Source organism: Phyllobates terribilis, unplaced genomic scaffold, assembly GCF_046119375.1.
Source record: "Phyllobates terribilis strain yellow unplaced genomic scaffold, ASM4611937v1 Scaffold_2__4_contigs__length_985480577, whole genome shotgun sequence".
Taxonomy (NCBI): domain Eukaryota; kingdom Metazoa; phylum Chordata; class Amphibia; order Anura; family Dendrobatidae; genus Phyllobates; species Phyllobates terribilis.
In genome coordinates this window covers 421279166-421293864 of record NW_027362762.1, presented here as the reverse complement: position 1 = coordinate 421293864, position 14699 = coordinate 421279166, and the positions used below count along the sequence as shown (strand labels likewise).

The 14699-nt window shown below is 43.4% G+C and overlaps 1 protein-coding gene across 1 annotated transcript in view; it reads left to right on the top strand.

Moving 5' to 3' along the window:
- The window catches only part of LOC141213014 (uncharacterized), a 903379-nt gene that overhangs the window by 206580 nt on the left and 682100 nt on the right, over positions 1 to 14699 (top strand). The window contains 5 exon segments of the mRNA XM_073665145.1: positions 1039 to 1184; positions 2265 to 2400; positions 2734 to 2874; positions 4577 to 4699; positions 8672 to 8884. Coding sequence (XP_073521246.1) covers positions 1039 to 1184; positions 2265 to 2400; positions 2734 to 2874; positions 4577 to 4699; positions 8672 to 8884 — 759 coding nt within the window.

Sequence of the window (14699 nt, the reverse complement as noted above, 5' to 3'; positions counted from 1 at the left end):
TCCCGTCATCCCGGTCCGCATCTTGTAGTAATGTGCCCATCTGGGTCTCCATCTTGTAGTAATGTGCCCATCCGGGTCCCCATCTTGTAGTAATGTGCTCATCCCGGTCCCTATCTTGTAGTAATGTGCCCATCCGGGTCCCCATCTTGTAGTAATGTGCTCATCCCGGTCCCTATCTTGTAGTAATGGCTCATCCTGGTCCCCATCTTTTAGTAATGGCTCATCCTGGTCTCCATCTTGTAGTAATGTTCCCATCCCGGTCCCCATCTTTTAGTAATGGCTCATCCTGGTCTCCATCTTGTAGTAATGGCTCATCCTGGTCCCCATCTTGTAGTAATGGCTCATCCCCATCTTTTAGTAATGGCTCATCCTGGTCTCCATCTTGTAGTAATGTGCCCATTCTGGTTCCCATCTTGTAGTAATGTGGCCATCCCAGTCCCCATCTTGTAGTAATGTGCCCATCCTTGTCCTCATCTTGTAGTAATGTACCCATGCTGGTCCCTATCCTGTAGTAATGTACCCATCCTGGTCCCCATCTTGTAGTAATATGCCCATCTCTGTCCCCATCTTGTAATAATGTGCCCATCTTGGTCCCCATCTTGTAGTAATGTGCCCATCCTGGTCCCCATCTTTTAGTAATGCCTCATCCCGGTCACCATCTTGTATTATTGTGCCTATCCTGGTCCCCATCTTGTAGTAATGGCCCATGCTGATCCCTAACTTGTAGAACATTCAATTGAAAAGAATCACTGACTTCGGCGGCCCACAGGACCAGGCCTCAATCATTACGGGGGCTCCGGTGCCTGCGGGCCGCATTCAGCAGCCCTAGGTGCCGCATGCGGCCCTCAGGCCGCGTGTTTGAGACCCTTGGTTTAGACCCTTAATACATTTGAACAATAAAATCTATTAGACATAAATCATGCCCCTGCAATCTTGCCAACTGGTGTCCTCAATGTCACAATTCTTTACTGAATGATCGTATTCCAGAGGTATGCTACACGAAAAATGTAATTACCTATTCTAACTTTTATTTTATAGGCATTCCTTGAGGATTTAAACAGATATGCCTATTTATGGAAGAAAGATGTCCAAGCAGAATTTCAAGATTTCCTTCATGGAAAGCAAATGGTAAAAACATTACCAAATCAAGAACATGCTGAGAATGAGATGCCATTAGGGAATGAGTAAGTAACTAATTCCTTTTCTGTTTATGAATTGTAACTTCTCCTTAATATAATATTAAAATTTGATTTCAGAAGACATAGTAAATGTTTGCTTTACAGTGTAATATTGAATTTCAGTAAACTAACTCAAGTATTTATAGTATGATTAAAGTATTTATAGTATGATTAATCCAAAAGGCTTTACAAAAAATGTATATATGGAATAATGATTAATCCACTATACTGTTAGGTGGCATTTGCCATGAAGGAGATTAGTGAATCAAAAAATATAAGGCCTTTACAGATCCCAAACTCTTCAGAGACTTAGAATATTCTTCACCATTTTTATTATGGGGTATTTTTTCCTTATAATACATATTGCAACTGCTGCAGAATTTAGAGATTGTCCCATGAACAAAGTACATTTTAATGAATAAATCTTGAAATATGAATAAGTTGATAAGCTTGCATAATTGGAATTGTTTAAAAATTGTTTCTATGCTGAAATAATCTTATAAATGTGCCTCTGCAATTTACTGTCTTATTTGCTGTATCTGACCATGTTGAACAGTAGCTGCTCATGGACTCACATACACAGCTCCTGCCTAGGATAGAAAGCATAAGTGAGTATACTTATGACATGGCATGGACTCTCAGATGTTCATTTGTGTGAGGGAATGCATTTCACTGCTTGTTTTATCACAGGAGCGAGAGTCTCAGGAGCTGTGTATGTGCAGCCATGAACTGTAGAAGCTCTACATGTTCAGACACAACAAATAACAAAGTACATGGCGATTAATTTTTAGGTGGCGACAGGATCTTCATGTCAACTACTTGTTAAATTAATTAAATTGCCTACCTCTTTTTAAAAGGTTCATAGCCAATGGCATGTGTATTAATTAATATTCCAGTTGCAGTGATCCAAAAACAATAACCCCATAACAGTGCCACTACAGTAATGTCCAAAAAGTGCTACCTACAGTACTATACCTTAGTAATGACAGGTACAGTACCTTCCAAACTGTGCCAGTCACTTTACTAACCAATTTGAGCAATCTGTTATAAGTGACTTCTAAATACTATTTCCCTTTTCTTATTTAGTGACAATTCTACTGATATGAAGTCTCACAACAGTCCATTAATAGCAGCAGAGAGAGCTTTCATTTTGCCTACAGTTACAGAAGAGATTGATGGACCATTGTTGGAAGACTTTGACTCGGAAATCTCTTCATACAAGGTTAGTTGTTTTTGCATTTTATATTTCTTAGCTATAGCTAATTTTTAGCTAACATGTAGCTATTTGCTTGCTATATAGTTGATATATACCTCATGAAAGGGTTGATTTAGTTATTGACTCTTGATTTGGAATGTGTTAGCTTCAAACTTCCTCTTTACCATGATTCCAGTTGATCGTCAGAGCTAAGAAAGTGCCCATGATTAATGAGATTCCCTGTCCTCTGTGTACCCTGTAATACCCTATAATATTCAGGATATGTTTTAGTTATATTTTCCAAAGACATTTTTGCGGTTATTACCAAAATATAATGGAATGCTATTTTCTTAATGTCAGGAGGCCAGAGACAGCATTCAAAGACTCCAAGATCTTCAGCAATACAGATGGATTCAAATAGATTTTCGGCCAATCAAGCAGGTTCTCAGTGCATATGCCCTTCAGTGGATGTGGACCTTTACAAAGTACCTCATAGAACAGGTAAGTTGCTTTTCCTGGTTTATTGTGGCAGTCTTAAAAGAAATTTGTCACCAGGTTTTTGCTGCCCCATCTTAGACCAGCATGATGTAGGGGCAGAGACCCTGATTTCAGCACTGTATCACTTACTGGGCTGCTTACTGTAGTTGTAATAAAATTACAGGTTTTATCTGTTTGAGATCTACCTTTTCTCTGAATGTTGAGCTCTGTATAACCCCGCTCACACCACAGATTGACAGCTTTCTGTGTGCACTACACGTAGGCAGAGAGCTGCCAATCAGTGATGGGGGCGGGGTTATACAGAGCTCATGAATATGACAGTAGGTTTAATAGTCCTCTAGTGATAATCTCCTGCTGATAAAATAGTGACTTTATGAAGACTACAGCAAGCAGCCCAGTAAGTGACACATTCCCAGAATCAGTATCACTGTCTATACACTATGCTGCTCTCAGGTTAGGTGGCAAAAACCTGGTGACAGATTCTCTTTAACAGACTAGACCATACAAATGACATCACACATCTGTACATTTGTGTATATTAGGATATGGCTTTAACATTTACTTACAAGAAGCAGAGCTTGTAGTTGCAATTTAGGAAGATACCCGTTTGGAATATTATCATGCTGGCTACACGGTGGGCATTGTTGACATCAGAACAAGACGATTAGGGAGTGGATTTAGACAGTTAATGCTTAAATGCAAGGAAACATAACAAGGGAAAAATGGAAACACGCTTTGCATCAGTGATTTATGGTGGAACCTTGTCAGGTTACGACAAACAGGAGTTTTGGGTTTGTTAGTGTATGCGTAAGCCAAGATTTTCCAATAGACATCTTGTGTGATGTCTACCCTGTTGAGGTTTTATTGCAGGGTCCCATCTGGTCTGTTGTATCTATTGTAGTGCAGATATTGCGGTGACCAAATGTTAAATCTGTGATTATCGTGCCATTAGCACAACAGAATGCCAACATTTCGTATAAGAGCTGCAAATAAATTTCGAATGCATACAGGCATATTAGTTACTTGCAAATGTAACCCCTGCTGTCATCAGATCTACTAGCCAAGCAAAGTTTAGATCAGACACAGTTGGTTAAAATCTCTTTTATGTAAATGTAAAAGGTGTAAGCAAAAATCTCTTCAAAAAGAGTTAGTTGAACAAAATTATCTGTATTGTACCTTTATACACCAGGATAATGCTGAAAGGTATGGAAAACCTGTTTACAATCACTTCTTATTGAATATTTATGCTTAAAATGGTTTTCCAAGAATATTTTTTTCTACTCTCCAGTCATGCCAAGCTTAAAAATAACAAAATTGAACGTTAATCATCTGCTGCTGCTCCAGAGCTGGGTCTCCGCTGCCCCCGGTCTTTGTTGACCGGCTGCAATCAAGACATTGTGACTACAATGCACGTGACCACTGCTGCCAATCACTGGGATCAGCAGTGTCATGTCAACTACCTTGGTCATCACTGATGAATGTAATGAATGGGTATAGCGGTCACCTGTACTGTATTTGTGATATCACCGCTATAGTGTGTCAGAGATAGCACCAGAACAGCAGAGGGTGAGCAGCGTTCAGTTTGTTATTTTCAACCCTGGCAAGTCTGAGAAGTAAAAAAATCTATATTTTGGAAAACTCTTTTAGGAATAGTTGGTCGTTATGAAATATTATCACTATTCATTACACATTTCCTTTATTTTAGACGACAGCTACGTTAAAAAGCTTAGATTCTTTTCTAAGAAAATCTGAGCCTCAGATAGAAAGTATAACAGGGGAAGAGCGGGATACAGGATCTTTCATGAAGATGATGTGTCTTTTTAATGAGGTACAAACTTTTCTTTACATGTACTGTATATTAATAATTTCCATCTGTTTTACCATATCATAGACATATGTTATATTAATCATTTGGGTCAGTGAATAGTGATAACTTATGACATCTGAAAGTTTGCTACAATATTATCCAGTCTAGGAAATCATCCATAACCTGTACAATTAGAATTTGAGTCTAAAACATTTTACTCACACTGCAACATTGTGCCAAAGAGTTAGGCCAGGGAATTGATCTGTGCTGTCAATCTCTACAGTGTTGGGCTTGGGTGGCAAGGGCCCACTAGTAACATTTACTCTAAGGCCTGACCGTTCAGTTACATAGAAATATTACATTACCCTTAATCATAAATTAATATAAGTGTAACCTGTTGAATGACTGATGAGATGCTGCTTGTCTGCACATAGTGAATCAAATGTATTATACCAATTACTGCTCATGTTTAGGGGTAAGTGGCTTACTCCTGCACAGGGGCCCAGCGGGGGATTCACCAATTCCCCTGTGGGCCAGTCCAAGCCTGAATGTCTAGCTTTCGGAGGATTGTCTACACTGGTTACAAACCTTCAGCTTGTGAGTAGTATTAGCCACTATGCTTCCAACACATGTATAGAGTTAAGTACTTTGGATCGTTACCATGCAGCACTCGGTTCCTGGATTGAATCTTACAAAGTAGTATGGGCCTGACTTATTAAGACTGGCATTGTGTGTAGGAGTAAGATGTGCCTAATTCATCTAGTGTTGAACACCACTTAATGAATTAGGCATCTTACAAGGTCTGCCCACTTCAGCAAGAAATGTTACTCCAGTCGAGGACTGGAATACCTTTCTGATTAAATTTACACCACTAAATGAATGAGACATGTAATGAGACACAACCCTGCCCACAAAGCTCTGCCCATTTTAATGAAACTGGCTTGGGCTGGCGTAAAATCGCTAAAACTGGCAAAATGTTTGCGCAACTTCTCGTTATGCAAAAAAATTACAACATTGTAAGGTGTTTTGCAGTAGAATTCTGGCATAGACACCTTAATGTATTGGTTTCTACACCTGAATGGATTTTGCAAATTTTCTCATGTTTGCACGGGTTTCCTTGGGGAAATTTGGTTTCTTCCCACAAACCAATATATTCTGAAAGGTTATTTGGCTTTATGAAATTGACCCTTGTGAACATTGAGAGATGAGTGCCTAAAAGGCAACCAATGACCCCTCCCTGTTCCACAACTCCACATAACAATAAGAGACATTGCAAATGTTTGTTGCAGTTTTCATAAGAAAACACAGAAGTTCTCATTCACTGACAAGAAGAGATCCACATCATTGTAGATCATGCTCTAAAATCTCTCTAAGGCTATGTGCCCACGATGCAGAAATGCTCCGGGTTTTTCCTGAGCATTTCTGCATCTCCCTGGCAGATTGTACATGCGTTTTTCCTGCCAGGGACAAGCGGATGTGAAGCGTTCTTCACTTGCATTTCCGCATGCAGGTTGACAAGCGCTTTCCAAGCGATTTTAGCATCACTTGGAAAGTGCTTGACAACTTGGTCACACTATATAAATCCATGCAAACAGCATGGATTTATATAGTGTGACCTGAGAGAATGTCAAAAAATAAAAAAATAAATCTATACTTACCCTCTGATGGCCCCCGGTGTCTTGCTTCGCTCCGTTCTCCCTTGCCGGCAGCGGTACACTGAAGGACCTGCCGACGTCAGCGTCACGTGACCCGTCACATGACTATGACGTCAGCGCATGTCCTTCAGTCCATCGCGAACTGCCGGCATGCGAGGAGGAGCGCACCGTTGGCGGCCAGATGGTAAGTATAATATTTATTTTTATTTTATTCTTTTTTTTACAGGTTCTATGGTACCCAGGTCCAGAGGAGAGTCTCCTCTTCTCTAGACATGGGTACCATCCGCACATTTTTACCGCAATGATAATCCGCAGCGTAAATTTCCGCAGCGTGTGCACAGCACATGTGGATTATCATTGGGGAACATGGCAGGCCTTCTACCATGCGTTTTTTAAGCGTTTCCGCAGCTGCAAAAAAGCTTAAAAAACGCATCGTGGGCACACAGCCTAAATGTATATATTGCAGTGACAGAAAAAAGTCTATGTCAAATAACAAACAAAGCAGCAAACTGTAACGCTAAGTATGCGAACATGAAATATATGAAATTTGAATAGCATTACTGCTGTGGAAAATAGAAATAAATGAGAAATCTTAGCGCACAAATTGGCCAATTCATGTATATCTGGTAGCCATGTTAAGGCGTTTCTCAAAATACCAGGACCCTATCAATGTGAACTCCTCTCTAAGAAACATATGTCTGCTTGTGTGTGGGATAATAAGAGAAACGCCTTAAAGTGGCTACCAGGTACACATGAATTGGCCAATTTATGCGCTAAGATTTCTCATTTATTTCTATTTTCTACAGCAGTAATGCTATTCAAATTTCATATATTTCATGTTCGCATACTTAGCGTTACAGAGTGCTGCTTTGTTTGTAAGTTGTATATGGAGGTAACTGCTCCTAGTAAGCACCTGTACACACCTATTTCTTATTATGGAAGTGCCGGACAGTTTTTTCTGTTTCAGGAAAAAGTCTATTGTTATTGTTTTTTTTAGATGTCGCTATACCCAGTGACGCTCAATGTTCCTTATGCATTGCAGACACATACTAGACATCCATACATTACGCTAATAGTCCCTCCAGAACGTGTCAATAATATGAGAGGCATGTATCTTTGTTCTAATTAAACAAATGAGGTATCAGTCCTGTTGGCAGGAGCGTACGAGTTCCTTTCCGTTGACCTGTTTTGTTTCCGCTAATGTGATCTGTTTAACATAACTGGATGTGACTACAATTAGCACTGGCTGGCCTTTAGTACAGTCATACATCAAGTTTTGCCCTCAGCACACATTAATTAGAAGATAAATCCTTATGCAAGGAAGTGCTGCCAGTTCCCATGAGTAGCCATCAACTCTACGTCCTAGAGTCCAAGCTCTAGATTCATCAGAGACATTACGGCACTGTCTGATCTGGTTGATCCCTGGTTAGGGTAATTGACATATCCATGTGAACATGACTTTCCTAATGAATAAGGTAGAAGAAGCACTCCGTTGTGTTGTTCCCAATACTGTTTATCGTGGATCTTTCAGTATCTACTGGATTTGATATATACAAAATCTTTTAAAAAATGAGTCTCCATGGGCTACTTCTTTCTGTTGGTACATTTGGGTGTCTCCAGAGTCTTGAAATATATTACAGGATGCAGAATATTTGAGACTAAATCAGTAATTCTAAGATAAGAATGAACCAGAAAATGACCAGATAATGAATATTTTTGTGTATGTCTAAAAAAAAAATATATTGTATTTGTAATAACGTATTTTTTTTCATAATAACAAATGAATATAATAAAATAAAATAAAAGTTGAATGTAGGTGTTTCTACTGAAGTCAGAAGCACCCTTCACAAAAATCTGATGTGTCACTATTGAATTCAGGCCTAGACGGGACATTCTTGCCCTAGGGGGGACATTTTTGGCCTATGCATACTGTATGTGCATAAATGTATAAACATGGTTACTGTGGGTCAGCAATTCAGGCCCTAAAAGTTTGACCATAAAATAGTTAGACCTCAATTCATCATTATTTTTGTGTCTTTTTTGGAGTAAAAGGGTTTTTTTTTAGCCATTTTTATGTATGCGCTAAATTTATAATAGCTTTTGCAACATTTTTATGCCATAAAATCCACCAGTGGAATAAAAAACAAAGTAAAAACTATACAAATGATGAATCAAGGTTTTACTGTTTTGTTTTTTTTAGTTCAGTTCCTATAGCTATTCAACCATTTACATGTTTTATACGTGTTCACATGTCAGATTTTAGATCAAAAACTGTTCAAGCTGCTTTCATGAGTGTATGTAATGTTTAATGCTTATACACTATATCTTACTGAATAAGGTTTCTTCTAAGCAAGTGGAAATGGAGGTGCAGTTCGCTGTGTTGCAGAAGACAGTCACACTTTTAGGAAAGCATCAGATGTATCTTCCAACAGAGAGTGAGCTCCTTTATAGGACAATGCCAGCACGCTGGAACAATATGAAAACCAAGGTGTCTCTTGCCAAGCAGCGTCTGGGTCCTAGGATACAGCAGGAAGTCGAAATCGTCACCAGGGTAATTTCTTAATTGATCCCTGCATTGATGAATTAATTTTAGACAGTCTATTTGTATGCTCCTACTATTTGAAAGCATTCTATTCCGTGCCTTCAAAGTGTCATGAAGTTAAGGAAGGTGTCTACACAAGGTTTTTGCCAAAGCATTTCTGTTCCATGTTCCAGATTTATTTTGACCATGTGTTTCTAATATTAAAACAATTATGTGGTAGAACACTTTGCACTGGTGTGCTTTACCACAATCCATCCATCGATAATGCTGGTGCTGCCGCCGTACAGCATTTCACTAATCATTTAAAGCAGTGTTCCCCAACTCCAGTTCTCAGGAGCCACCAACAGGACATGTTTTCAGGATTACTTTAGTATGGCCCAGGTGATAATTGCATCATCTGCACATGCAAAAATCCACCACTACTAAGGAAATCCTGAAAACATGACCTGTTGGTGGCTCCTGAGGACTGGAGTTGGGAAACACTGATTTAAAGCATTCATTCAGAAGACATACTGTCAGGCAAGGTGGTGCTCAGCAACAAGCCGAGCATTGTATAAAGTCCACTTTAATACTACAAATTGACAATTTAGTTTGCTTAATTACATAATCAGGGTCACAAGATGTAGCACAGAGATAGCTGTTTCGTTTGTTCGTTATGCTTCTTCCAATCCACGACATGCTACCGGAGGAGAGATGCCCCTTCTGCCTGCGAGGGCTCACAATCTACAAAGGATGGGGGAGGATACAGTAGGTGAGAGTAGAGCTGGTCATGCAGCAGTATGGTGTAGCGAGAGTTACTGCAGATTGTAGGTTATCGAAAGAGGTGGGTCTTCAGGTTCCTTTTGAAGGTTTCCATGGGTAGGCGAGAGTCTCATGTGTTGGGGTAGACATCTTATATGCGATTGTGGGAAGAGGAGATAAGAGGGGAGTAGAGAAGGAGATCTTGTGAGGATCGGAGGTTGCGTGCAGGTAAGTACCGGGAGACTAGGTCACAGATGTATGGAGGAGACAGGTTGTGGATGGCTTTCTATGCCATGGTTAGGGTTTTGAACTGGAGTCTCTGGGTAATGGGGAGTCAGTGAAGGGATTGACAGAGAGGAGAGACTAGGGAATAGCGGGGGACAGGTGGATTAGTCGGGCAGCAGAGTTAAGGATCGATTGGAGGGGTGCGAGAGTATTAGAGGTGAGGCTACAGAGCAGGAGGTTGCGTTAGTCGAGGCGGGAGATGATGAGGGAGTACACTAGTGTTTTTGCAAATTCGTGATTGAGGAATGTGCGGATCCAGGAGATATTTTTGAGTTGGAGTCAGCAGGAAGTGGAAAGGGCTTGGATATGAGGTTTGAAGGAGAGATTAGAGTCCAGCGAGCTTGCGGGACTAGGGAGAGTGAGCAGCCATTGACTATGATGGATAGGTCAGATGGAGGGGTTGAGTGAGACGATGGAAAGATGATGAATTCAGTTTTATCCAAATTAAGTTTTAGAAATCTATCAGAAAAGAAGGATGAAATAGCAGACATACATTGTGGGATTCTGGTTAGTAAGGAGGTGATATCAGGTCCAGAGAGGTAGATCTGTGTGACGCGCCCCCTGGGCCGTGGGGTACCCGGTGCCGGGCCGGTAGATGCTGGGGGAATGTCACAGTGGCGGTGACCCGGTCCGTGACCCAGGGAGGTCAGTAAAAGGGGTTATATATAGGGGATTTATAGAGTTTTTATAGAGTTCGTGACGCCACCTGTGGAATGCGGCTAAAGGGAGCCGCCGATGCGGAGCAGTCCTCTGAAGCTGATGTTACTGCAGCTGGGATGGTGTGGCTCTCCACAGGAAGAGCTAGCTCCAGGGCAGTGTGGATATTGCAGGTTGTGCTGGGCGTTGTAATGCAGGGGTTTATGGCGCAGCAAGAAACACAGAGACAAGGAAGTGCAGTCCCAGGGTCTTTACTGGTGCTGATTAAACAAGCCGGGACTAGGGTACTGGCTAGAAGTGGAAGTCCGCGCAGCCTGGAAGCAAGTAAAGAATCCTCCTTGCCAGGTAAAGTTGGAGGCCTTCCCTTTCCACTAAACTCTTTGGCCCTGCTGCTTGTAACGGTGCGGTGACCCTCATCCCTGAGTGTGGCGTTTCTGTGCTCACCCGTATGGCAGGCTGCTTGGGCCTTGCTGTTGCGTCGCTCCCTCGTGGCGGTGCTGGACCCTGCGGTGCTGCTGAGCCTCCGGGCGTCTGATGGGGCCAGGAGACCTGCAGTTTCCTGCCCTCCGGTTTCTGCGGCTGGGCATTCAGTGCTCCACAGCCTCGGACTCCGGTGTCCGGTTCTTCTGTGCGGTACGTCTGGGGTGAGCTGCCGCGCTGCTCCAGTCCCCAGCTCCTCTCTCCTCGACGTCCTTGCTTCAACTCCTAACACTAAGAATGACTAACCCCGCCACCAGATCCCAGTTGCCAAGGGGAGGGGACTCCCCTTGCTGGTCTGGAGCCAGGAAAGTGTTGCATGTTTAGTATCCCTGACTATGGGATCCCTGCTTGCTTCCAGGCATGGCATTACCTCTTTTGAGGGAGGCAATGCTACTGTGGCAACCGGACCCCTGGGGTGCCACATGTGTGTCATCAGCATAGAGATGATACTGAAAGCCGTGAGACTTTATGAGCTGTCCCAGGCCAAAGGTGTAGATGGAGAAGAGCAGGGGTCCTAGAACTGAACCTTGAGGGACACCGACAGATAGGGGCGAGATGAGGAGGTAGTGAGTGGGAGACACTGAATATTCGGTCTGTTAGGTATGAAGAGATCCAAGATAGGGCAAAGTCTGTGATGCCGAGACATGAGAGAGTTTGTAGTAAGAGGGAATGGTCCACTGTGTCAAAAGCAGATAACAGGTCCAGTAGGAGGAGGACAGTGTAGTGTCGCTTGGATTTGGGAGTTAGTAGGTCATTGGTGACTTTAGTCAGGGCAGTTTCAGTAGAGTGATGCGGACGCAAGCCGGATTGTAAGCAGTCAAAGAGGGAGCAGGAGGAGAGGTGGGAGGACAGTTCAGAATGTACGTGTTGTTCCAGTAGTTTTGAGGCGTAGGGAAGAAGTTATATGGGGCGATAGCTAGTCAGAGAGGATAAGTCAAGGGAGGGCTTTTTGAAGATGCGTGTGATCGAGGCATGTTTGAAGCATGAGGGGAAGACACCAATTGTTAGTGACAGGTGGAAAAGGTGGGTTGGGATGAATACTGTGGTTAGGTTAGGGATGAGATGGGACAGGATTGGGTCAAGTTCGCAGGTGGTAAGGTGTGATTTGGAGAGTAAAGAGGGAACCTGATCGCCCGTCATGGTGGAGAAGCTGGTTTTGGAGAGGGAGAGTTGAGTAGATATGAGGAGGGGTTGTGGGGACTTTAGGCAGAAGCTTTGTTTAATGGTGTCAATCTTCTGCTTGAAGAATGAGGCCAAGTCTGGCTGAGATGAGAGGAGAGGGAGGATGTACTGGGGGATGGAGGAGAGAATTCAAAGTGTTGAATAGCTGTTTAGGATTGTGAGAAAGGGAGGATATGAGAGATGAGAAGTATGTTTGTTTTGCTGTGTATAAATGTGGACTTGAAGTGAGGGAATATTTGAATGAGATGAAATGCTCATTGGAGTGGGACCTTTTCCATCTCCACTCAGCAACCCTGGAGGCCCTTCGCAGTTCTTTAGTCAGGTTGGTGTGCCAGGGTTGCCTGTTGAGTGTACGAGCTGTGTGATGTGTTAGTGGGGCGACCGAATTGAGAGATGCAGCTGTTGTGGTGTTATATAAAGTGGCAGCAGCATCTGCATCGTGTAATGAACTTATGTCTGCAAGAGGGAGAAGGGATTCAGAGAGTGAGTGTAGTTCAAGGTGTTTGAGATTTCTGCAAGGGTGTGCAAGTTTGTGGAGTGGGGCTTGTGCACCTGGACAGGAGAGGGAAGAGAATGTGAGTAGGGTGTGGTGAGACAGGGGGAGAGGAGAGTTAGAGAAGTTAGATAGGGAACAGAGGGGGCTGAAGATGAGGTCCAGTGTGTGGCCATCTTTGTGAGTGGCTGAGGTATTTATGTGTATCCCCTTCCCGTAGTGGTATTCGAGTGTATCCCCTTCCCATAGTGGTATTCATGTGTATCCCCTTCTCGTAGTGGTATTCATGTGTATCCCCTTCCCATATCTGTATTTATGTGTATCCCCTTCCCGTAGCGGTATTCATGTGTATCGCCTTCTCGTAGTGGTATTTATGTGTATCCCCTTCCTATAGCGGTATTTATGTGTATCCCCTTTCCATAGCGGTATTTATGTGTATCCCCTTCTCGTAGTGGTATTTATGTGTATCCCCTTCCCTTAGCGGTAATTATGTGTATCCCCTTCCCTTAGCTTTATTTATGTGTATCCCCTTCCCGTAGCGGTATTTATGTGTATCCCCTTCCCGTAGCGGTATTTATGTGTATCCCCTTTCCATAGTGGTATTTATGTGTATCCACTTCCCATAGCGGTATTTATGTCTATCCCCTTCCCATAGCGGTATTTATGTGTATTCCTTCTGACGCGCCCCTTGGGCCGTGGGGTACTCGGTAGCCGGGACGGTCGTTGCTAAGGGAGATGTCACAGTGGCAGTGACCCGGTCCGTGACCCAGGGCGGTCAATAAAAGGGGTTTTAAAGAAAAGGATTATAGTTTTTATGTTTAGTGTTCGTGACGCCGCCTGTGGTATGCGGCTAAAGGGAACCGCCGCTGTGGAGCAGGTCCTCTGGAGCTGTTGGTAATGCAGCAGAGTAGGTTCAGCTCTCCACAGGTAAAGCTAAGCTCCAGCACGTTGCTGTGGTGATTTTAGATGAGGCAGATGTTGTTGTGCAGTGTGGTGCAGGGGATGATGATGCAGTAATAATTCACAGAGACAGTGGGGTGCAGTCTTCAGGGCTTACTCATGGTTATCACATTGCTCCTGGTTACAATGGCCAATTATCACCACCCACGTCGTTCTGCGTTCACCAAGGCAGGGGTTCAGCAATCCCTCAGGTATGTCGGAAGTACTTAACGTGACCCTGTTCTGTGTGCCTTTCTCAGTCGGCTTCCTGCACTGGCTCTCACCCGCCTACCCTGCGCCTCACAATCAGTGTCCCAAGCCGGTAACCTCAGATCTTGGTGGGCAACCTTGAGTTCCCTGGATCCTGTGCAGCTACCTTTTTGGTGATTAATTGTGGCTGTGGCAACTACACCCTGAAAGTGCAGAAGCCTCCGGTTTCTAGTTGAATTTGCAATTCTCACTAGTTAGGGGTCGGTCCCCTCTGTGGCTTGTTCCTTCCACTCCTGGTAGATTCGGGCATACTGGTGGCCTCCAGCACTTCCCGTACCCCTAGGATCCACTCTTTCTTTCTTGGAGCCTTCCGCCCTGCTCCTCTCCTCTCTTCAGTCTCTCTTCCTCCTGAGCAGAGCTCCTGCAGAGCGCCTGCTCCCTTCACTGTCCTCCTCTGACTGAACTCCACTCCACTCCACTGAACTGAACTGAACTCACACCCAATATGGCTTCCCTTTTTATACTACTCCTTCTCATGTGCTCCCCTGAACTTCTTCCTTCACCCACACCCGCTACATGGTTCCCCACACTCCAGCCAGGGTCAGGGCTCAGCAGCGCAGCAGTGCATCTTGCCCCTCCTGCTGGTCTGGAGTAGTGTAGTGTTGGATGCAGGTGTTTGGGTCCCGGACAGTACTCCATCCTTAGCTGAGAGTGAGATACCACACCTCTGGATGAAATGCAGCACCTCTGTGGCGACTGAACCCTCAGGGGTGCCACACTTCCCTTAGCGGTATTTATGTGTTTCCCCTTCTCGTAGTGGTATTTTTTTGTTTCCCT